At 32.8% G+C, this 25,068-nt stretch overlaps 4 protein-coding genes across 7 annotated transcripts in view; 3 read left to right on the top strand and 1 right to left on the bottom strand.

Annotated features, from left to right (window-relative positions):
• The first annotated feature begins 9,228 nt into the window (after positions 1 to 9,228).
• LOC143151114 (lysosomal Pro-X carboxypeptidase-like) lies at positions 9,229 to 12,134 on the top strand. The gene is made up of 7 exons (XM_076319936.1): positions 9,229 to 9,471; positions 9,730 to 9,870; positions 10,009 to 10,289; positions 10,724 to 10,881; positions 10,979 to 11,151; positions 11,278 to 11,627; positions 11,820 to 12,134. The coding sequence occupies exons 1-7, from the start codon at positions 9,304 to 9,306 to the stop codon at positions 12,022 to 12,024; spliced, it is 1,476 nt and encodes a 491-aa protein (XP_076176051.1). The 5' UTR covers positions 9,229 to 9,303; the 3' UTR covers positions 12,025 to 12,134.
• Positions 12,135 to 13,012: 878 nt separating this feature from the next.
• Positions 13,013 to 16,365, bottom strand: LOC143150963 (kinesin-like protein KIF3A). The gene is made up of 9 exons (XM_076319605.1): positions 16,143 to 16,365; positions 15,531 to 15,949; positions 15,239 to 15,429; positions 14,908 to 15,047; positions 14,638 to 14,835; positions 14,170 to 14,561; positions 13,692 to 14,109; positions 13,488 to 13,613; positions 13,013 to 13,404 (listed from the first exon to the last, which is right to left on the bottom strand). The coding sequence occupies exons 1-9, from the start codon at positions 16,155 to 16,157 to the stop codon at positions 13,267 to 13,269; spliced, it is 2,037 nt and encodes a 678-aa protein (XP_076175720.1). The 5' UTR covers positions 16,158 to 16,365; the 3' UTR covers positions 13,013 to 13,266.
• A 217-nt stretch (positions 16,366 to 16,582) lies between these two features.
• LOC143150964 (histone-lysine N-methyltransferase SETMAR-like) lies at positions 16,583 to 17,928 on the top strand. Its single transcript, XM_076319606.1, is given in 3 exon segments — positions 16,583 to 16,886; positions 16,966 to 17,212; positions 17,215 to 17,928. Coding segments are annotated over 3 exon segments (522 nt in total). The 5' UTR covers positions 16,583 to 16,697; the 3' UTR covers positions 17,301 to 17,928.
• Positions 17,929 to 18,784: 856 nt separating this feature from the next.
• The window catches only part of LOC143151292 (uncharacterized), a 38,273-nt gene continuing 31,989 nt past the window's right edge, over positions 18,785 to 25,068 (top strand). The window contains exon 1 of one of the 4 annotated variants that reach the window (XM_076320291.1): positions 18,785 to 18,920. The gene's annotated coding sequence lies outside the window, so the exon portion shown is untranslated. Of the gene's footprint in view, positions 18,921 to 20,177; positions 20,595 to 20,623; positions 20,780 to 24,085; positions 24,210 to 25,068 lie in introns of those variants that run through there. The other 3 variants (XM_076320290.1, XM_076320289.1, XM_076320292.1) reach the window with 3 other exon arrangements.

Here is a 25,068-nt window from a genome sequence, read left to right on the forward strand (position 1 = left end):
TTCGTTTCTCCATTTCTTTCTTCGTTTCTTCGTTTCTTTCTTCGTTTCTCCGTTTCTTTCTTCGTTTCTCCGTTTCTTTCTTCTTTTCTCCGTTTCTTTCTTCGTTTCTTCGTTTCTTTCTTCGTTTCTCCGTTTCTATGTTCGTTTCTCCGTTTCTTTCTTCGTTTCTCCGTTTCTTTGTTCGTTTCTCCGTTTATTTCTTCGTTTCTCCATTTACTTCTCCGTTTCTCCGTTTCTTTCTTCGTTTCTCCGTTTGTTTCTTCGTTTCTCCGTTTCTTTCTTCGTTTCTCCGTTTCTTTCTTCGTTTCTCCGTTTCTTTGTTCGTTTCTCCGTTTATTTCTTCGTTTCTCCATTTATTTCTCCGTTTTTCCGTTTCTTTCTTCGTTTCTCCGTTTCTTTCTTCCTTTCTCCGTTTCTTTCTTCGTTTCTCCGTTTCTTTGTTCGTTTCTCCGTTTATTTCTTCGTTTCTCCATTTATTTCTCCGTGTCTCCGTTTCTTTCTTCGTTTCTCCGTTTCCTTGTTCGTTTCTCCGTTTCTTTCTTCGTTTCTCCGTTTCTTTCTTCGTTTCTCCGTATCTTTGTTCGTTTCTCCGTTTCTCCGTTTCTTTCTTCGTTTCTCCGTTTCTTTCTTCGTTTCTCCGTTTCTTTCTTCGTTTCTCCGTTTATTTCTTCGTTTCTCCATTTATTTCTCCGTTTCTCCGTTTCTTTCTTCGTTTCTCCGTTTCTTTGTTCGTTTCTCCGTTTCTTTGTTCGTTTCTCCGTTTCTTTGTTCGTTTCTCCGTTTCTTTGTTCGTTTCTCCGTTTCTTTCTCCGTTTCTCGGTTTATTTCTTCGTTTCTCCATTTATTTCTCCGATTCTCCGTTTCTTTCTTCGTTTCTTCGTTTCTTTCTTCGTTTCTCCGTTTCTTTGTTCGTTTCTCCGTTTCTTTGTTCGTTTCTCCGTTTCTTTCTCCGTTTCTCGGTTCATTTCTTCGTTTCTCCAATTATTTCTCCGATTCTCCGTTTCTTTCTTCGTTTCTCCGTTTCTTTCTTCGTTTCTCCGTTTCTTTCTTCGTTTCTCCGTTTCTTTGTTCGTTTCTCCGTTTTTTTCTTCATTTCTCCGTTTCTTTGTTCGTTTCTCCGTTTCTTTCTTCGTTTCTCCATTTCTTTCTTCGTTTCTTCGTTTCTTTCTTCGTTTCTCCGTTTCTTTCTTCGTTTCTCCGTTTCTTTCTTCTTTTCTCCGTTTCTTTCTTCGTTTCTTCGTTTCTTTCTTCGTTTCTCCGTTTCTATGTTCGTTTCTCCGTTTCTTTCTTCGTTTCTCCGTTTCTTTGTTCGTTTCTCCGTTTATTTCTTCGTTTCTCCATTTACTTCTCCGTTTCTCCGTTTCTTTCTTCGTTTCTCCGTTTGTTTCTTCGTTTCTCCGTTTCTTTCTTCGTTTCTCCGTTTCTTTCTTCGTTTCTCCGTTTCTTTGTTCGTTTCTCCGTTTATTTCTTCGTTTCTCCATTTATTTCTCCGTTTTTCCGTTTCTTTCTTCGTTTCTCCGTTTCTTTCTTCCTTTCTCCGTTTCTTTCTTCGTTTCTCCGTTTCTTTGTTCGTTTCTCCGTTTATTTCTTCGTTTCTCCATTTATTTCTCCGTGTCTCCGTTTCTTTCTTCGTTTCTCCGTTTCCTTGTTCGTTTCTCCGTTTCTTTCTTCGTTTCTCCGTTTCTTTCTTCGTTTCTCCGTATCTTTGTTCGTTTCTCCGTTTCTCCGTTTCTTTCTTCGTTTCTCCGTTTCTTTCTTCGTTTCTCCGTTTCTTTCTTCGTTTCTCCGTTTATTTCTTCGTTTCTCCATTTATTTCTCCGTTTCTCCGTTTCTTTCTTCGTTTCTCCGTTTCTTTGTTCGTTTCTCCGTTTCTTTGTTCGTTTCTCCGTTTCTTTGTTCGTTTCTCCGTTTCTTTGTTCGTTTCTCCGTTTCTTTCTCCGTTTCTCGGTTTATTTCTTCGTTTCTCCATTTATTTCTCCGATTCTCCGTTTCTTTCTTCGTTTCTTCGTTTCTTTCTTCGTTTCTCCGTTTCTTTGTTCGTTTCTCCGTTTCTTTGTTCGTTTCTCCGTTTCTTTCTCCGTTTCTCGGTTCATTTCTTCGTTTCTCCAATTATTTCTCCGATTCTCCGTTTCTTTCTTCGTTTCTCCGTTTCTTTCTTCGTTTCTCCGTTTCTTTCTTCGTTTCTCCGTTTCTTTGTTCGTTTCTCCGTTTTTTTCTTCGTTTCTCCGTTTCTTTCTTCGTTTCTTCGTTTCTTTCTTCGTTTCTCCGTTTCTTTCTTCGTTTCTCCGTTTCTTTCTTCTTTTCTCCGTTTCTTTCTTCGTTTCTTCGTTTCTTTCTTCGTTTCTCCGTTTCTATGTTTCAATTAAATGATTATAATATTTATAATTTCTATTATAAATCGTTTGATCTATATTTAAATTAGGCACTAATACTCTAAATACATATTTAATATATCTTTAATCTCTTTAGCCTCCAGAAGAATTTTATTTATACTATTTACTATATATAATAATTTACACAGAATCGGAAATAAATCTAATTATTTATTTATAATAATTTTTTTTTTTCACTTATCTTAAAAATTGGAATGTACTCTTTAAATGTTCGATTTATTTCTTTAATTTATTCATTAAATTGAATTAATCTATACTTTATAATAACTTTAATATAATTAATCCCTATAATTATTATAGAACTCATATTAAAATTTAATAATGAAATTTATTTTATTTGCCTAATTAATGTAATTATTGCCCCTATCATTTGCTTAAACAAAAAAATCAATTGTAATAATTATAGGATATTCATTTGTTATACCAACATCTATTATAGTGATTTTATTAATAATTAACAAAAATACATTTTTAACATATTTCATTTTATATTCAATAATTTCTTTAATTTTAATTTTTATATTTAAAATAATAAAGACTAACTCTTCTTCCTTATTTAATATATTAACTTCTTATAAAAGAAAAATTATTTTATACTCAATAATTATTATGTACACAAATTTCCCACCTATAGCACTCTTTATACTGAAATAAATCGTCCTAGAAACATTAATAAATTCAAGAATAAAATTTACCGTGGAAGGTTTAATTTTACATTTATTCGAAAGATGAAACATACAAAAGTTTGTACAAAAGTATTTATTTATTTTATCGCACGGTAGGGTATATCATACAAATGGAAATACTTTTCTCTAATGTCGGTAAATTGTACTTGTCGCGCCATCTATTTGTGGAAATTAGAACAATTCCTCGACAAACTTGAGGGTTTCTCCGCCAGGTGTTCACCCCTTAAGTGTAGTTTAACCCTTTCTCCAATAGATGGCAACCCATGTAATTACCACGTTACAAGGATTTGTAATTGCGGGTTCAGAATATATTTGCATACATACAAACTATAATTCCGATATGTAGAGAAATATTCATTTATTTTATCCCACGGCTTCTTCGATCGTATTTGTTCGATCTAACCAAATGTTTCAAGAAATTGATGGCTTTTTATACCGAAACATTGTCAAAATTTGTTTAATCTACGGTCCAACGACGGTTGTTAATAATTATGATAAATAAACAACAAGATATTGCGAAGTCTGCGAAGGCGAACGGTTTCAGTGAATGTTTGTTCATTTCAGCGATTGTTATTAACATTTACGCATGTTCCCAATATTGATCGAACAATGTGCATCTTATTTATGTATTGCAATTAATTAAGAAACTTATAGAAATTGATTTTGATCGAGGCTAGATGTTAAAACGTGTTTCTTAATGTTTCAAAGCATGGAAAGTGACAATTGTTTATTAGATACATTAATTTAACATTTGTTTTATTCTTATAATTTACACAATACGCGTAGAAGTGGTATTTTTTACATAAAAGTGCCAAAATTTAATTAATCGCTGTGCTGGATAGAAAAATCACCGCGATGAATACTTGTGAATCGATAATCGATACGTGTAGCCTTGAGAATGTCAGTTGGATCTCAGCGAAAAATTCCTCCGCGAACACAGAATATTTCAACGAAATGATATTTTAAGGCATTATTTATACTAGGACATTGTTAATAATTGTCTAAAGTATGGTTCTACGACGCTTGTTAATAAATATGATAAATAAACATCGAGATTTTGCAAAATCTGCGAAGACGAACGGTTTCGGAGAATGTTTGTTCATTTCTGCGATTGTTACTAACATTTATACATGTTCCGAACATTTATCTTACAATATGCATCTTATTTATGCATTAAATATGATTGGTTCGCCTACAGCAATTAATTTTGACCGAGATTCGAGGTATAAACGTGTTTCTTAATGTTTCAAAGCATGGGAAGTGGCAATTGTTTATTAGATACATTAATTTAACATTTGTTTCGTTCTTATAATTTTCGGAATACGCGTGGAAGCTGTATTCTTTAAGTAAAAGCGTTGAAATTCAATTAATCGCTTTTCTAGATAGAAAAATCATCGTGATGGACGTTTGTGAATCGATAAACATTTCCAGCCTTGACAATGTCGGTTCGATCTCAATAACTATTCCATCGCGAAAAAAGAATATTTCAACGAAATGATATTTTAACCCATGATTTATACTAGGACATTGTTAATAATTGTCTAAAGTATGGTCCTACGACGGTTGTTAATAATTATGACAAACAAACCCCGAGATATTGCGATATCTGGGAAGGCGAACGGTTTCGGTGAATATTTGTCCATTTCCGCGATTGTTACTAACATTTATGCATGTTCCCAATATTGATCGAATAATGTGCATCTTACTTAGGCATCCTAAATCATTAGTTAGTTTTCAGGAATTAATTGCGATCGGAAACGATCGATTGTGAAAGTAAAATATTTGTATTCATATATTTCTCGATTTGCAACCAATATTTATCTTCTAAAGGAAATTATTGATTTACAATGCAAAAGAAAATGCATTTTGTAAAATTAATAATCCCAACTTTTACAGTGCAAACCATTAATTAGTTTACAAATATTAATTTTCATAAAAAATCGAGAAATATATGTATACCAAACTATTAGTTAAATTTTCCGATAAAATTTAATTTTCATACTGTAATATAAAAGTTGGGAACTTGCAAAAATGTTTATAACAATCGCCTAGAGACATAAACATTCGCTATAGCAATACGCCTTCGCAGATTTCGCAATATCTTGATGTTTGTTTACATTATTATTAACAACCGTCGTAGTATCATACATTAGACAATTTTTAACAATGTCCTAGTATAAATAATGCCTTAAAATATCATTTCGTTGAAATATTCTGTGTTCGCGGAGGAATTTTTCGCTGAGATCCAACTGACATTCTCAAGGCTACACGTATCGATTATCGATTCACAAGTATTCATCGCGGTGATTTTTCTATCCAGAACAGCGATTAATTAAATTTTGGCACTTTTATGTAAAAAATACCACTTCTACGCGTATTGTGTAAATTATAAGAATGAAACAAATGTTAAATTAATGTATCTAATAAACAATTGTCACTTTCCATGCTTTGAAACATTAAGAAACACGTTTTAACATCGAGCCTCGATCAAAATCAATTTCTATAAGTTTCTTAATTAATTGCAATACATAAATAAGATGCACATTGTTCGATCAATATTGGGAACATGCATAAATGTTAGTAACAATCGTGGAAATGAACAAACATTCACCGAAACCGTTCGCCTTCGTAGATTTCGCAATATCTTGTTGTTTATTTATCATGTTTATTAACAACCGTCGTAGGACCGTAGATTAAACAGTTATTAACAATGTTCTAGTATAAATAATGGCTAAAAAGCCATCAATTTGTTGAAATATTCGATTAGATCGAACAAAGACAATGGAAGTAACGGTAAGTCACTGGTAAGTGACCTTGCGGTGGGTATATAAGGAGCCGCCGATTGTTTAAAATTTCATTCTTCCTGGAGGCTCCGAGATGGACGGATCTCTTCGTTTTAGGTTTATGGAAGGGGGACCCCCCACCTTGGTAACCGGTACTGGCCGCCGGTAGGCGGTGGTCAGTACTGGCGACCACTCTCTCAATCCTTTCTTTTTTTTTTTAATTGTTTCTTTGTCTAATTCATTTCATTTGTTCTCTGATTTTAATTTCTACTTGTTTTTACATGTTTATTCTTTTCCACTAACCAAATTCATTTCTATTTTCTATTATGCCTTGACTTTAGGTTTCTCTTAGGTTTCTCTTAGGTTTCTCTTAGATACATTCTCTTAGATGTATCGGAAAACGAAGAACGAAGAACGAAGAGGACTGATGTATTGCATCCTCCGCGGGACTGTTAATTCCAAGTATAGACTAAGTTAGTTTTAAGGTCACCATGTACGAATATCTGTCATCTGCCGAGCAATTATCCAATCTTTAGCTTCTTTTTTCTCGCTTGCTCGTATCTCAGTCCGGCCACCTCTGCTTGTTGCATAAGCAAGTGACCGGCCGTGGAGGTGGACCGAACGCTCGATCGCCGTCTCTTCTGGTGCGTCCGCTTTGAGAGAGAATATGCTGCGGACACAGGGGCAGGTGTTCGCACCGGTCCCTGCGGAAGCCCTTGTGCCACAAGACCCTCTCTTCGTCATCCTCCGTAAGTCAGGTCCACGCTTTGCGTGGTTCCTGACGCGGAGTTGGGAGAAACGGGGCACTCTATATGAGTGGACGGCGTCGTGCATTTCCTCTTTAATCGGGCCCACTGAGGGGAAACGGGACCGACCTAGTAGGACCAACTGCACGGTTCGTGTCGCGTATTTCCCAATTTTGCCTAATTTTTCCATAATGTAGTTGCTCGGCAGAATTGAACGAGGAGATCGAAGGAACATTGATTCCTTCTATCTCTGCAGTTAGAATAAGTTAGTTTTAAGGCTGTGATCTGCCAAGCAATTATCCAATCTTTAGCTTAATTTTGCTCGCTTCCTCGTTCCTCGGTCCGGTCACCACTGCTTCTTGTACAAGCAAGTGGCCGGCCGTGTAAATAGTCCGAACGGTCTATCGCCGTCTCTTCCGGTGTGTCCGCTTCCAGAGGGGGCGTGTTGCGAGCACAGGAGCAGGCATTTTTGCCGGTCCCTGCGAAAGCCTCCAAAATAAGACCCTCTCGTCGTAAAGATGGAGAAACGGGGCACTCCTCTAGGGGAGTGGTAGGCGTCGTTCGTTTTCTCTGGAACCGGAACCACGGAGGGGAAACGGGATAGACCTAGTAGGACCAACTGCACGGTTCGTGTCGCGTCTTTCCCAATTTTGCCTAATTTTTCCATAATGTAATTGCTTGGCAGAACTAAACGAGGAGATCGAAGGAACATTGATTCCTTCCATCTCTTTGGTTTAGTATCTTCGTTTGTATCGCGTGTCGAGGGAGATCGATGGAACTTTGATTCCATCTATCTCTCTCCGGGTCTCCGCTCACAGCAACCTCCACGTGGTGAGACCTGGTAATCGGTATTATTCACGACGAACAATAATTATTCGTCGTGGGTAATAGCGAGCTAATTGGCTGCGTATTTAGAATAGTAATTTTTACGAGATAGGAACAAGTAGAGTACTTTAAAGAACAATATTTTTGTAATGGGTATGAATGTTCGAATATGTTAATGGATCGAAGGAATGTGATTGTACCTCCGATGAATTGATGTATTGAAATAAAATCAATTTGACAGACAACAGAAACTTTATTTTTGCACATTGTTTTTTTCGATTTCCTTAACCCGATCCTATCACACTGCTAAAACTACATAAAACTATACGTCCTCGATTGTCATGTTCTCCTGATATAAAACCCCAAAGTCCGCGAAAATACTAGCAGAACTTAAGACATTCGTGCGAAAATCACGCAAAATTTCAATTCGCGGAAGTTCATGGAATTTGACGTCTTGTCCAAAAATCCCCGGAATAAGAATACCTTCTCGAGTATCATGTAATCCTGTTACCAAAGAACAAAATCTCAATTCGCGGAAATTCTTGAAAATTGACGTCATTTCTAAGAATCCGCGAAATCGTGCCACTTCTTCGCATACCATGTGCTCCTGATACCGAAGTTTCGAAATTGTCGAAAAATTTTAGCAAATTTACAGAAATTCATTCTAAAATCCCATAAAAACTCATTTGGCGGAGCTAATCGGCTGCTCGTGCATAGCAGTCTCTTAAGCTATAAGAATAAATAACACACAAGAAACGCAAGAATATGAATGTTACTTTAATGCATCTCAATAAATTTGAAGCAATTTGAGCAACTTTCTTTCTTTCGCTTCTTTGTTTCCATTCCCTTTTTCTAAACTTACATCATGAATCAAAGAATGAGGTACGACAGTTCCAAATGTTTCATCATTCCTCTCTTTGAATATATAGTAAGATGCACGTATTGCACAGAAGAGGCGTCCGTGAATAAATGGATCTTGGAAAATTTTTAAGGTTGCCAAAATAGCTGTAATGTTGAAAACAGTATCATATTGCCAAAATTTGTCCTATTTTATATATGAGAATGAATGGAAAGAAAAATTTTTTCAACATTTTTCTCCGGTATAATACTCTTCTACATTATACAAATCGTGGGTAATGTTCTATCTCCAAACGTAATCAGCTGTCGGTCAATCAAGTTGACTACCCTCTAATCAAAATTCAGAGCTTTGAAGAACGAAAGAGACATCCTCAATCTCTCATTCTTTTTCAACTCGTCAAAGCTACCAATGTGCAATAATGGGAAAAATTGCACGATTCACTGCTACTCATTATACACGTTCTGACCGGTTTGCTCAATATTTACTATGTATTTTATATACATTTAGTTTTATATATACATACATATATATATATATATATATATATATATATATATATATTTTTTTTTTTTTTTTTTTTTTTTATTATATACACACACACATATTGTATAAGGATGTTATTTTATAACGCATTCTAAATTATAAGTTTTAATACTTCTTTAAATAATTTAAAAACCTCAAGACAGCATATCGCTTATAAAGATTTACATATAATAGATTACTGTTTTATATACAGATGGTATTACATATTTTATACTGGAATATTGTATTAGATGCTTTAATTTTCGAATTATGTACACGTTCATAAATTTTACAATTCTAATCTTTGTTTATATGATTATTTTTTGTTGAATGTTAACTGTATATAGTCAATAATCGTTTATAAAATTTTATTAAACTTTTGATACATTTTATATGCACACAGGAGCGCTGTGAAGTCCGATATTGATCATCAAAGTTGATTCATTGTCAATGGTTAAAACCTTTGAATGTCATTAACAACGGATTGCAATGTGGCTACAAAATATTTTGTTCCTAATATTTGTTGCATTATGGCAACCTACCTCACAATACATTCCTTTCAATAAATTTTATGGAAATTTTCAAAAACAATTGCACAATCAAAATGAGCTGCACAACGCGAAATACAAATATCAGATTAAAACGATTGATATGCCAGTATGTTTTTTAAACATTTACATTGTTAATTTATAATTTTATTATTCACTGAAGTTTATTGAAGTTAAAAAACTAAATTAAGTATATAAATATATTTCGTATGTTTTCATATTTTTAAGTTTTTTAAAAGAACTTTTGTGTCATTTTACAAACAAGCTTTAAATATTCACTTGATCATAACTAGTTGAAGTTTAATTTTAATAGATATTTTTGCATTTTATTTCCAATAATATGCACACACTTACACTTTTATTACAGGTTGATCACTTCAGTTTTTCTGTATCAGATACATTTAAATTAAGATATCTTGTAAATAATACTTGGCAACAAGAAAATAATGCACCTATTTTTTTTTATACTGGAAATGAAGGTAACATTGAAACCTTTGCACAAAATACGGTAAGAATGAATATGGAAATACAATATAATTTATAAGTTTTATTTATAATATACATTTGGCTTCTTCTCATTTCTTTTTTTTTTTATAATCTTTAAACTCCCATTTATCCTACATTTCATATTAATTATATTTTACAGGGATTTATGTGGGAGATAGCTCCAGATTTTGGAGCATTATTAATTTTTTCTGAGCATCGTTATTATGGAGAATCTTTGCCATATGGCAATAAGTCTTACACTGATTTCCAAAAATTAGGATACTTAACATCTGAACAAGCTCTTGCAGATTTTATTGATCTAATTCAATATTTGAGATCTAATCCAAAGAATGCGCATAGCCCTGTTATTGTCTTTGGTGGTTCATATGGCGGTATGCTTAGTTCATGGATACGTATGAAATATCCGCATATTGTACAAGGGTAAATAAATAGAATTACATGTAACTATAATTATTTAGAAGCTTGAAAATAATACATAATATGATATCTTTGCTACATAAGATGTTTAATTATTGTTGGAATTTACTTTAACAATGGATTCAAGATTGAAAAACAGCAACAAAAGTTCATATAAATATATGACGTAGTTGACCATGTTTTTGAGTTAAGCTAATTTTATATATGATCTCTTCATATCCACGTATCTTTACAATTGCTCATAAAATATTTATATATGGAAGTAATATTTACAAACTAGTTAGTAAAATCATCCATAAGATATTCAAAGTTGTCAATATTACCATGACAATCAATTAAATAAGCTTAATTTTGCTCAGAGTAACTCCCTGAATCCATTGTTAAAGCATTTCTCATTAATAATGGAATATTCTGTATAAATTAAAAGAAAATTTCAGAGCAATTGCATCTTCAGCTCCAATACTTCACTTCACTGGAATTGTAGAATGTGAAGCTGCTGCACGAATAATTCAATTAGATTTTAAGAAAGCTGATCCAAGTTGTCCAAAACTCATTCGCAAATCATGGAATGCAATTACTAATATATTATCAAATGGTAACAAACTACTTTTCTTTTCTTCATTGCACATATTTAAGCATTAGAAATTGTTATCATATTATTTTTCTTACAATATAGTTATTTATTTTAATAGATGCAGGAAAAATGTGGCTGTCTGATAATTGGAAATTATGTCAACCATTAAAGAATGCTTCTGACATTAAACAACTAAAATCTTATTTACAAGACATTTATTTCAACCTTGCTATGGTGAACTATCCAAATAAAGCTAATTTCTTAGCACCGCTGCCTGCTTATCCTGTTAATGTAGGTATTAATTCCATTATGTATCAAAGATTGTATCAACATTTATTACAATATTTTTCCAAAATTGTTAAATATATTTATTTTACTTACATTTTATCACTTGATCAGATTTTATTTTCATTACAGGCTGTGTGTAAACATTTAACAAATGAATCATTAACAGGAAAAGAGTTGGTGACTGCAATACATAATGCTATTAATGTATTTACTAATTATACTGGTGAAGTAAAATGTTTAGATTTTAATGATGCTCAGCCAGAGTTAGATGCTCGTGGATGGCCTTATCAGGCTTGTACAGAAATGGTAATGCCATTTTGCTCAGATGGAGTAAATGATATGTTTGAACCTAATCCTTGGAATTTTGATGAATACTCCAAAAACTGTATACAAAAATATTCAGTAAAACCACAGCCAAATTTAATATGTAAACAATATGGATGTACAGATTTATCAACTGCAACAAATATTGTTTTCAGGTATTTATTAAAAAGTGATATTATTGTTCTATACGAAGTAAAAAATTAGAGTTACACATTTAGATATTTATTTAGTATAAATAATCAATTTCATTAATAAATACTTTTAATATTTGAAAATTTACAATATGAGCTTAGTATATTACTAATAGTAACGTAATTTTTACCTATTTATGTAATTACTGTGTTTAGTAATGGTTTGTTGGACCCATGGTCTAGTGGTGGAGTAGTACGAAACTTATCTTCATCAGCAGTAGCAATAATAATTCCAGAAGGTGCCCATCACCTTGATTTAAGAAGCAGTGATACTAATGATCCATATAGTGTTGTTTTAACACGAAAATATCATCGCTATTTTATTAAGCAATGGATCAAAGAATATCGTAATAAAATATAAAAACTAGTTCTTTAAATACTTTTTGTTCTGATATTGTAATACATATTTGTAACAAAATATGTATCGTAAATGTATTAAAATAGGACAAATATATACGTTATAATCATTCATCTTTATTTCCTAAATTATATATAAAAAAGCATAACATGCACACAATAATGATTACAAATATCATCTCCTTGATTCCTTTAATTCGGCAAAACGAATTGAAAATAATACAAGCGGTTTATTATCACAGTAATTAAAGAATGCACGTGCTTTAATACAATTTAAAACGCAGTCAGATAAAACTGTAGAAAACTTTTGATAATAATGAGTAACTGAAATATATTTGGAACATTATTTTATTATAATAACATTCCTTCCTTAATAGTTCGTTTATAGTTTAGATAACTTCAATTAACAATTATACGAAGCATCTATACTAAAAGGAAAATGATGTTCTAAAACCACTTTGACTAAAAAATTCTACAGAAATACTACAGTATTATCATTGTGCTAAAAAATCTAATCGATATCAAAGTATACACAAATGACAATGTAAAATGACACAAGTTCATTAACTATTATTTGGTAAAGATTGGATTTCCGTTCTTTTTAATTACATATATCTAATATTTCTATATAGAGCAAAACATTTTATTTCTTATCACACAGGTACAGCACATATTTTCCTCTCTAAAGTCTTTATACCAATCTTCTATTTAATAATAATTTATATTGCATGCTGTTAAATATGAAAATGTAATTTCTATGAATTTATATTCATTATTGATTTAAGTATCGATATCTAATATTTAACAGACATCACAGAGAAATATAAATACACAAAACGTAAAATCTTACTAATACGACAATTCACTTCAATTGGTACTTCAACTTTTATAAGATATAAGAAAAGATCTGATTTTAAATAAATTAAAACTCTATCGAGTTTAGTTATAATTTTTATCACATTGTAATTTATATAATATGATTCTGATGCCAGTTATTGTAAATAGACTTTTTAGATAAGATATTATTCTACTGTGTCGTATGTTTTTTTCTTTTATATAATGTTCAAAATATGACTAAACATATTCACTAAAAATAGGAATAAATGTGTAATTATATGAAATGCAGAGTTTCTCATAGAAATTATATAAACAAAAATAAATTAAAATAATATTTCGAAAAAAATGCTAAAAAAAGGTACTTAGTGAAAAATAAATATATCTATTATTTTATAGCTTATATATATTTTTAGTGCGGAGTACGTCTATGTGCCGTTGTTGGCCTTGGAACTCCAGATCGACCTCTTATTTTCTTTGGTTGCACAAAAGTATTGTCAATTCCAGTATTATAAGAAAGATATATATTTGACATATCGGGTTGAGTTTGCTGTAAATAAAGCACGTAATAAATATTACGATTTATGATTATAAAATATACTAATTATGAGAAATTTAATAAATGTAACATACATCTTTGTTGCTTCCTACTGGTGGTATTGCTTGTGCTTTGCGCATATTATTACCAGTATATGCTACACACTTTAATTGCCATTCTCCAATATCTTCATTCCAATGAGCGTATCTTTCAATCATTGTCTGCAAGAAAATTAAATTTGTTAAATTTTGTATTATCCATATTTTTTATTTACTGATACAGCTAAACATTATGCATACTTGATATTGAACAGGGATATAACTGTTTACTATTAGCTCTTGGAGCTGTAATTCTCTTCCAATACCTCTGACTCCTTCCAAAAGTCCTTCCATTTCTCTTTGATGTTCTTGCTGTAAATCAGATAATTCTGCCTTAAAAGACATTAACATTTTATATATTCGGGCTAACTTTTCCGTTTTTCCTGCTGTTTCTTCTTGTAAGGAAGAATATTTCTCTTCTATATCAATACGTTCAGCTTCTTTTGCTTCAATAGCTTTTTTCAGTTGTTCCTCTCTACTTTTACGTAGATCAAGTTCGATTGCTGCAGCAGCTAATAATTGTTCTTGTGCCTCAGCCTTTTCCAATAAATTTTCACCTCCAACTAAAATCTTATTTTGTAAATTTTGCATTTTCTCACGCAGTGCTTCCTTTTCACTCCTATAAAAATTAATATTTTGTGATACATTATAACATTTAAATTAATCCTTGAAAACTTACTGAGTTCTTTTCAATTCTATGACATCTTTATCATCAGGACTTTTATCCTCTCTTTCAGCTTTGTCAATCTTTTCAGTGGAATCTGTATCTCGATCTTCTAGTTCTTCCATTGTTAATATTTGACTTCTTCTACGTCTTGCCTTTTTTTCGTGCTTTGTTTCTCCTGTGTCATCAGAATCTTCAGAATCGTCTTCAGATTCGGATATTTCAGCACCATTTTCTTCCAACTGTTTGCGTAACTGTTCGATTTCCACTTGAAATTGACGAAGTAAAGCATCTTTTGGATCTTCATTAATTCTCGCCCTATTTTTTATGTTTTTAGCACGGTTTGCATAACGAAGTGTACTTATAGTTTCGTCATAGTTTATATCTGCTGGACTTATATTTGCACACTAAATTCAAGTAATTAATAGTTAATTAGAATTATTTATTGATTTACCTATATTTTAAAGAAATTGAAGATATTACCATTAAAGTTTTTGAATTACCACCCAAAGAATCTTGAAGCAATCTTGTCAATTTGGAATTTCTGTAAGGCACATGTGAACTTTGACCATCAACTAATGCAGATATTACATTACCTAATGTTGAAAGTGATAAATTAATTTTTGTTGCTTCTCTTAAACGGACTCCAGAAGCTTTAGTTTTACTTTGTCTTTCTGAACCCTAAAATAAAACAACAATTTCATATATATATTTTAAAAGTATTGTAAAATATTAATTGCAGCAGTTGCATACAGCTAAATCAACTAAATGAAGTTTGCCCATTTTAACATGTTGTTCGCCATCTTCTCCAAGTTGACTAGATTCAACTGTGATTGTAAATATTGCATGGGATCTTGAACTTGATACATTCATTGCTGTAGCTCCAACAACACCTACATGTAAACACATTGTGTGATGGACAGTTACTTAAAATAGTTGTATTATTTAAGACAATAAAATACACATAGACATTAAAATAATAATAACATTAATAACATTATTATTAAAATAATAATAACAGTAGGATCTAAACTATGAAATAGTATTTTATTCATAATGTGAAAATGTTGAACAGTGAACTTACGGTTCTTATTACCAAGAGACATTATCCGATCTAAATCATCAGCATTGTTTACGACATAACCACTAAGATCTTTTACAAACACTCCAATGTCAGGTCTTTCTTTTACCTCTAGTCTTGTATTTTGATCTTTACCTAGTAGATCTCTAACTTCCTCATTATAAATTTCTAAATAAGTTGCACGCACAAGGAATCTGCTCATAAAATAACATTGTTTTAAACATTTATTCAAAATATTTTAATTTTTAAATCTTTTAAATATATAATTATGTTATTCGAAAGTATTAATACTTACTTCTGGTTGTCATGAGCTTTAGCTATATGTCCAAAGACATGAGCAAAGCTATTAGGAATAATACCTCTAAGCTGTGGTGATGTTTTTGCACCTGACATGGTATATGTTTTACCAGTGCCAGTTTGTCCATATGCAAATATAGTTCCATTATATCCTTGTAGAACTTTGTCCACAATAGGTCTTGCAGTTTCATTGTAAACATCAACTTGTGTCGAATCTGTATCAAAGACAGCATCAAAAGAGAAAACTTTTGGTGGTTCTCCTTGTGCAGCATTAGGATTTTCAACAGTTATTTCACTATTTATAGAATCCACATGTACTAAGTTTTTACAATGCCCGTCCAACTCCTTCCCATTTAAAGGTCGAACGCGAACCACAACCCTAACATTTTCTATTTCTCCGAGTTCTGTTGTGCTGTCCTATATAAACAATACCATTTTTACAATTATCAAAAAAATACATAACTGAAAGTTACTATATTTGCTTTGTAGATGTAATTTAATAATACAGTTACGATAACGACATGATTTGACAGACAGAACTGTCAAACAAATATTTGATAAGATTCTCCGCTTAAAATACATGCTTTTTAAAATATATGGAAATACTAACTTCAGTCCCCGGCATCGCAGCTCTGTTTCTTTTTAAAATCACATACAAATACGATTTAAAGCATAATGTTAGATCTCAAAACACTGGTAGAACGCGATGAAATAGCAGACGACCTCCGTAAACAAATGGATCGATTTGTATGGTTGCAATTACGTGAAGATTGGTGCAGGCAAGGCACGTCATCTGTATCCGCATAGTTGAAGACTCAGTAGGTAATTCACCGACACATTCTTCCTTTCAAAAGTATGTTCAAAACAAATTTTTGTAATGTAAAATAATTCTATCTAAATTCAGCTAATACATAAATAATTCTTTTACATTAGCACCTTTTTGATACTAGATAATTTTCAAATTTTTAACGTTTATGAAGACAGTTAGTAATGGTGAAGTAAAAAGTTTTGAGCGTTTTTCGTTAGATGGCTTTAGTGAGCCATATCTCACGATGTATATTTTGCATCTTGTCATTCTGTACTGCGACTTAAAGGCAACATAACACTTTAAAAAAAGTTCTCTGACAGTTTTGTGTTTAGTGAATGTGTGTTAGAGCGTTCTAAAATGGAGATAAAAAAGAAAAAATTTGATACATTCTTCAATACCACTATAACCAAGGAGAAGAAGCGGAGCCAGCAGCCAAAAAAATTTATGCTGTTTATGGACCCAATACAGTATCGAATGCAACAGCAAAGCGGTGGTTCCAACACTTCCGTTCTGGTAATATGGACGTCGAAGATGAGACACGCTCTGGTAGGCCAATCGTTGAAAATGTTAATAAAATCATGGAAATCGTCGAGTCAGACCGGTATGTGAGTATTCCATTGTCCAGGAACTGAAGATTAGCCAGAAAACCGTTTGGAACCATTTGCATAAGGCTAATCTCAAGAAGAAGCTCGATGTATGGGTGCCACACGAATTGACGCAAAAGAACCTTTTAGAGCGAATTAATGCCTGCGATTCTTTGCTGAAGCGTAACGAAATCGATCCATTTTTGAAGCGGATGGCGACTGGGGATGAAAAATGGGTCACATACGAGAACAACAGGCGAAAAAGATCGTGGTCCAAGCGCGATGAGCCGGTCCAAACAATCGCCAAACCGGGATTAACGACCAAGAAGGTTTTACTGAGTGTTTAATAGGATTGGAAGGGAATCCTCCACTATGAGCTGCTCCCATCGGGCTAATCATTCAATTCGGACCTATACTGTCAACAACTGGCTAGATTGAAGCAGGCGATCGACGAGAAGCTTCTAGTATTGGTCAATAGGAAGGGTGTTGTGTTCCATCGAGACAACGCCAGGCTTTAACATCTTTAACGACGTGCCAGAAGCTCCAAGAGCTTGGATGGGAGGTTATATTGCCACCCGCCGTATAGCCCAGACCTGGCACCAAGCGATTATCACCTTTTCAAGCATTTGCAAAATTTTCTTGATGGTAAAAAACTGACTTCAAGAGAGGCTTGTAAAAATGAGCTGGTCAAGTTTTTTACCAATAGGGACGGGCCCTTCTTCAATCGCGGAATTATGAAATTGCTTTCAAAATGGACAAAAGTTATCGAACGAAATGGCACATATTTGATCTAAATCCGAAAATTCTAACTTTGTTAATTTCATCGTCGAAATAAAGAGAAAACCGCTCAGAACTTTTTACTTCATCTATTATTATGCGTTGTGCACATATGTTTAGTTTATAGTATAATGAAATAAATTCATAGAATTAGACATTATGTACAATACGCATCACAATTTTCAATTCAATAAACGAAGTATAATCTTTCTTCCAAGTACAATGTATTCTCCTCGTACTTATTACATAGCAAATATGTTTTAAAATACATGGAGCTATAAATTAGTATTAACGTTAAAAAATACCAAAATATCATGACTTATGACAAAAGTGCTTCTTTATCCCTTTTGTTTGTTCAAATATGAAATATGATACAATTGAACAAAAACAGTACATCGAGAAGCGTTTGCAATCTGCATACATTGTGACTGTATTTTAATTCAACTCGTTATAAACATATAACGTGGCTTCCACGAAGATAAATTTCACTTCCGCAAGAGTGTATTTTACATTAGTGACTTGCGTGTTCACGAGTCTTCTACATGGTATCAATAACAGTATAAGTCCACGAAGGAAGCAATCAAATGGTAATTATAATATTGTTGTAATAAACTTCTTCTTTACGGAACTAACGTTATAACTCTATAACAGTTTTGCGGCTCTTGGAAAATTTGCTTCGCGAAAAAACTAATACCAAAGTAACTGATAAAAAAGGACTCGTGTACAAAAAGTTAAATGTGTATATTTCAATATGATAATAATCATATTTAGAAAACGTATGTTTAAGTAAGTACAGTACGATTTTAGGAAAAACAGCAGATTTAGCTTGTTAAAAAGTATTTTCTTCTAACGATACCGGCGTTAGGGAGTTTCGGAAGCGACGAATGCCCAATTTACGGAGACAATCGACGGGTGAAAATTGCACGCATATACGGCGGCGACAATGGGGGAACAAATTCCCCCTCTTTATGCTGTAGTGGTTCCCCTCCGTATCTGGAACCCTGGAACCCCGATGCGTCTCCCCACCTATATAGAAAGAGTACTCGTTCGAAGCGAAACAGCAGCTGACGACCGTAACAATGCATTCTTTGTACGCGAGAGCAATATGCTCTACACAGGGTTACGAGAGAAGACTGTGAACTTCGTTGCGCGTACGCTACTGGCCGTTAGATTATCGGTGTTGCAGCGATGTAAAGCCATCAGGACGCGTAGACAGCAGGTAAGGACCTACTAGTATTCGCTTCGGCGAGATATTGATCTTGCTTACTTTAATGTATAAACAAGAGTGATCGGGGTATTAATGAAGAAAGTGTGCACCTAACTGGTGAAGCGTAATATGGTACTTATATTTCTTTTCTTCAGTTTCTTGACTTTGAAGATGTCGCTGTGTTCATTTAAAGTTAGTAAACAAACGGATAATTTAGCTCGAAGGTACACGGTAATTAAGTCCAATAGAGATACATACGTGGTTTCTTGGTTTTTGAAACGATGAATTTAATATTCAGAAAGTAGATTGTAAATAAATAATTTAAGATAGATACAATTCTTGTGACTTTCGTAGAAAGTATGTGAAAATCAATATACATCTTCATTTTCTCTAAATCTAACACGAAACGCATAATCTATGATTGCTAGATTTTAAAATATCATTAAAGTAATAGAATAAAAAAATATACTTACCGTTAACATCAGTTTTTTTTTTTCGTAAATTTCTTTTACTAATTAATTCTTATAGATAATTATTTTAAAATACTATCTAGTTCAAATATTATCTGCTATTTGACTAAGGTCCTGCAAAAAACACGTTTATTTATCTTCCCCCGTCTGTATGTAAGTGGCACGCTTTATCAATGAACCTGTTATTTTGTCATTCACGTTAGAATACACTTTTCAAGACTCGAGTCGTAGCAAGTATAATTTTACTATTACAATGTGTAAAGACAGTAAAATATTATGAAAATCCATTCCCTTTGCAAATTAAAAAGTATTTATTTCCTTTATTATACATGTATCTTACTTTTCAAAATTACTAGTGAATTTTCTCGTCTGATAACATACAGATTACCTATGCGATTACAAATTACATATAATATTTTCATTATATTATATTTATACTTTCATTAAATACTTTATTTACAATATTTTCATATAAATTGGCTTTATATCGATACTCGAATAATTTGCAAATCATACTTCTTTCGGCTGCAAAAATTTTTATTTTGAAAATGGAACTGTTTAAATTTGTACCGCTTTCGTTGTACGTTCAAGTGCGTTGCCTTTAAAACCGAATCTAGGCAATATTGTCAACGCTCGTGTTCTCATAAGGAACATCAACGCATGAACTGTTTTGATTGAAGCGGATGCTGTCAAGCAGCGGATGCTGTGGTGTTTAATTCCCATAGTGGGACGACATTCATAGAACTGAAACCGTAGTGATAAAGAGTGACATAAAATTCTTCGTGCTCTCCCATTAATATCATAGATTTACATTCTTGCGCTTGGTATACATATGCATACATATATATAACAAGAGACGAAAATAAGTAGCAGAGTAGAGAAGAACATTGTAGTAGAAGCAATAGAAGATGGTTGACGATAGAAAGAAGCGAAAGAAGAGCAATAAAAAGTAAAAGCTCGTGGAAGAAAAATTGAAAGAAGAATATGAGGAAGGGAAATACAAGTAAGAAGTGAAGGAGATGTAGAGAAGGGTTAGTGAACAAGGAAAGAGTATGAAGAAGCTAAAAAAGGTGAAAAGAAAGGGGAAGAGAAAAGGCTAAGAGAACAAGAAAGAAGGTGGGGAAGGAGAGAGGCGAAAAAGAAAGAGGACACAAGAAAGGGAATACTCGAGAGGTTCTGTTACCTGGTCCGCTCTCCTCTACCTCTGTGACGGCAGGTCAGTGTTGCTGTACTCGTGGACGAGAACGGATGTATTGGTCGATTATGCGTATTTTCATGCAAGGGGATCGAGCTCGTTTCTCTTTATCGTTAAATCGTTCACAGTGAAAATGTTGGACACGGAAGTGTAACGTATGCACATGGAAAATCGATTCCATCGCGTAACAAGATTATCCTGACAGGGTATGTATTGTTCGGTTTTAATCGTAATCCAAGAAATAATCGCGCGTTAACCCGTTACGCGTGTTCTGCAAAACTTTTTTTCATACAACTTTGAAAGGACGATGTATGTCATTTAAAATGCACGAAATGTGTCTACTCCTTTTTTCTATTTATTACAAAATACGAAGGATCGGTGTTTCGGCCGCGAAAAAAGTAAGACGTTCATTAATAGATTAAAATGCTCCTGCAGTTCGCGTGGTGAAAAGCGTCGCGTGTGTCACGCGCGCTGAATCGCTGGAATTGCCTATATGCACGTTCGACGCTACGAAATACGAGAGGAACGTACTATTTCCTGATGCACGTGTTCTTACTGTACGAATTCAGGGCAGAATGAATTGCCATGTTTCGCTATGTTACAAGATCGATATGCCCCACGGTCGTGTAATTTATGAAACTGATATAATGGGAATTCGATTCAATCGTAAAAGCAGTGTCTTTCGTATTGTTTAATCTAAAGAGTGATTCTTTAATACTTCGATGTAAGGGAAAATGTAAAAGTGCATCGATGGCCGGGTTATTGTGAACTGAAAACTCTTAGATTAATCTACTTAATTCTATTAGAATCGTGGGAACTGTGTTTATACTTATACACAAATATATAAAAATAATTGGGTTTTTTTTCGATAGATGATTTCTTAAAGCAAATAATACTCTATAAAAATAATATTCGTTGATTTATTTTATTAAACAAATGCACGGTGAAAATCGTAATACAGTTAAATGACGCATAATTTTGTTTTGTATTTGCTTCTTTTTTTAAAGACTGACATTTGTCCGTTTTCACAATTAATACGACCTTCGTTCAATACTTTGGAATATTTTAATACGCATAGTTTAGAAGTTAAAATAGGAAAACAAATAAATAGTCGAGCGAGTAATTTTAGAAACGTAGTCTGCTAACATTGGTCCAGGAAAGTAAACTGGTGCATACGTACCCCTCGCGTCTCACACGCACGTTTGTATAAATATGTAAATAAGTTCAGGATAGGAAGCTAGTCAAGGCGTCGATTCCTTCGACAAAACAAGAACAGGTTTCAGAAAGAACTTCACTAACTCTGTGAAAGGTGCTGTCTCCTAACATACCTGCATATATGGAAACAGACTGGCGGAGAAATATACTTTTCCTCGAGAAGATGAATTTCACAAAATTTGTTAGATACGGCGATTTGATATAATATTCATTTTTCCATAATATCCCTGGTACTATATTTATAACAATTCGTATTTAAAAAATACTTGGTTTACAAGGTAGATAACTATTAAATACAATATTAGTTGACAAATTTAGTCCATGATACTCTATTCGCATAATTTTCAAGTGTTATTATTCATTATTTATTCCAAAAGGATAGAAAAATTTGTACAATAAATGAAATAAACAATTAAATGATTAATTTGAACAATAGTATTCGTAATGGTATTCGTTAAGAGTTAATTTTCTATACAGTTCGAAATGTTTCTTTTTCTTATCGTTAAGAGTTACAATGTTTACAAAAACTAACATATCAAAACCTTTAGGTTTTCTGATGAACGGTATTTTATTTTAGAAATATTTATCATTTTATTTGAAATACTTTCAAACGAAATTTTGTCGACATTTTAATGCATACTCTTTCACATATTGATACTCTCCCATATTTTTAGAATGTGCAATACTTCTAGAGATTATGTATTGTGAAACTTCAGATCCTTGAATCTTTTTATAAATAATATAAAGTTGATGATTGATGAAACAGATTATGGAATAAATTTGTTTTTTTATTAATCGTATAGTCTTGGTGAAAAATAATTCTAGCAACTAGTATGACTACAGTATGCGTCTGTTTAACTAAACTTACATATGTATAAAAAGTTTGTTATCTAGACCCTTTGTGACATTATCAAATTATTATGACAACAGACCTTGTTACCCCCGATATGTTTCATTGAAATTGCAAGATACAGTAATCGCGAATGCTTTGATATATATTGTTTGCATTAGGAATTCGTGTTCATAGTGCTGCGCTCATTACACGAAATCCTACCCTAATCGACGTCATTCTGACAATCTTATTAAGTTGTAAGATTTTTAAAATTTATAATACCGTAACTTATTGCGTTATCTTAGAAAATAAACATACATATATCGATCTCGCTTGATATAAATAGTGATACTTATTTATGTTCAAATACGCTTATAGTGGTTTCATTCTTGTAATTAACGAAACAAAAAATTGATCCTGTATTTTTCGCTTTTTCTCAAGTAACTACCAGATCGTACTACAATTTATTGATCATACAAACTAATGATTTCCGAGAAACCCAATTTTCTTCTTTTTAAAAATTGAAACAAAATTAGACATAATTTATGCCGAGATCGAAAAAACAATGGACCCTTTTGTTTAAATCTATTTTTACTTATCCTTTTCTTTTGAAAAATATCTGTTTACTAGTACTTTTACGGAAACAAATGTTCACTTTAAGAACTTCTAAAAAAAATATACAGTAAGGAGTATTGAACAGAAAACTTGTAACTACATATAAAAAATACTACCTAAATAATCGTTTAAGTGATTAATTAAAATCATCTATTTCACCATCGATGAAGAAAAAATATCTTTTTCTCTTACGCAAGAACATTTATTTAAATTTCTTGCAAATTTGATTCGGAACTACTGAAACTTTTATTTATCAGTTCTCAAGTGTGAGAACTTATTACATAAGTATCTTTTCAATTGTTCCGGTTTCGTATACTATAGAGAAAGTTCCGTAACTATTTTCAGTAAGAAAATCTAAATTTGTCGAATTGAAGCGCGTATACGAGAGCGCACTGATTCGTTTGTCACTCGTTGCTTCGCGAAGAGAAAACATTACTGTTGCGTTTAATTGAGGCGGGGCGACGTGTAATCGACGATACGCCCCTGAGGCGCTTTTTCTCCGAGAAATTCTCTGAAATTCTCCAGGCAGACGGTGCACCTTGCACCATAAAGTTGGACTCGTCGGATCGGCATGTTATGTACGGGTTGTGGCAATGTAATGCGGCATAGTAAGGTATGGCGCGTAAGACAGATGTTGGCCACGAAACAAATAAAACAGAGAGAAGGAGAGGTCGACGACGAACTGGTAGCCTGAAAGCAATGCCACAATCTGACGAGCGCTACATTACCACCATTAGTCATTTCGCGATACCGTTTACAAAAGCTTTCAATCATTCGGGACCTCTAATTTTCAAACACTCGTGTTTACAAACAGCCGGCTTTATCTTTCGAAAATATTATTCGGACGTTCACCGAGTCAACCGCCCTTTCGATTTATATATTGAGTTGTTTGCAGATGTTCACGCAGGTACTCGAATAGATCGATACAAATCGTATTCCATTGAAGCCATTGTGAAATTACAACAAATTTCCAGGTAATGTGAATCATTTACTTTTTTTTTTCGATTTGTCTTTGAAATCGTATCGATACTAAATCGTTTATTTACTTTAGATACTATTCCAGGTATGGGTATCTTCGAGTAGTTGTATTATATATTTGCTGCAATTCGTATGTAATGCTCGATTTAGTGTTGTCTAATTATAACTAACAATTAAATTAATAATCTTTACATAAGAATTAAGTTTCTGTAGAAAGCATCACTTCTTACAGTAGAATAATTAATTTGCGGTTGAAGGTATCCGTGTTATAATTTGAATTATTATCGATAAATGATAATAGGCAATTGATAATATTAAGAGCTCTCAAGTCTTTGTAAACGAATTTTTTACTTGGTAAAATTCAAAACGAAAGTAACATAACAGTAAAAAGATTCAAATAAAAAAATTAATCCGAAAGAAACGATTTCGAAATATTTTCCGTGTTGAAAACAGTCTAAGGGAAAACATAGTTCTGCATCTGATGGAATTTATAATCCGGTTAGGCAATTACAAAGCTGAAAGATCGTAGCCATTACTTCAGTTATCGTCTAATCTCAAAGAATAGTTAAGTCACTGATAATCAATTATCTGGTAAAGCCACTCGTTATTAACAAAACATACTGCTAAATAAAATTAAACTAATTGCTACGTAAAATTAAACTTTATTGCTAAATAGTTCATAAATCATTGGCTATTCACATTTACGACCGAACACGAGTAAAATATTTTTTTATTCTCTACGAAATATCAATTATCCGAACATCGCGCTTCACACGATTTCCTTGGAAATCTTGTATTGTATTTAATAAATAATGCACAATTAGGATATATAATGGAGGTATAACATATATGAGT

This window comes from Ptiloglossa arizonensis, chromosome 9 (assembly GCF_051014685.1).
Source record: "Ptiloglossa arizonensis isolate GNS036 chromosome 9, iyPtiAriz1_principal, whole genome shotgun sequence".
In the NCBI taxonomy this organism is placed as follows: Eukaryota; Metazoa; Arthropoda; class Insecta; order Hymenoptera; family Colletidae; genus Ptiloglossa; species Ptiloglossa arizonensis.

Excerpts from the sequence above, each read along its gene's own strand:
- LOC143151114 (XM_076319936.1), top strand. The coding sequence starts at position 9,304 with ATGTGGCTACAAAATATTTTGTTCCTAATATTTGTTGCATTATGGCAA. Across the intron at positions 10,290-10,723 it reads TATCCGCATATTGTACAAGG|AGCAATTGCATCTTCAGCTC; the intron begins GTAAATAAATAG and ends AGAAAATTTCAG. Across the intron at positions 11,628-11,819 it reads GCAACAAATATTGTTTTCAG|TAATGGTTTGTTGGACCCAT; the intron begins GTATTTATTAAA and ends TACTGTGTTTAG.
- LOC143150963 (XM_076319605.1), bottom strand. Across the intron at positions 14,562-14,637 it reads GTAATTCAAAAACTTTAATG|TGTGCAAATATAAGTCCAGC; the intron begins GTAATATCTTCA and ends ACTTGAATTTAG. Across the intron at positions 14,110-14,169 it reads ATAGAATTGAAAAGAACTCA|GAGTGAAAAGGAAGCACTGC; the intron begins GTAAGTTTTCAA and ends TAATTTTTATAG.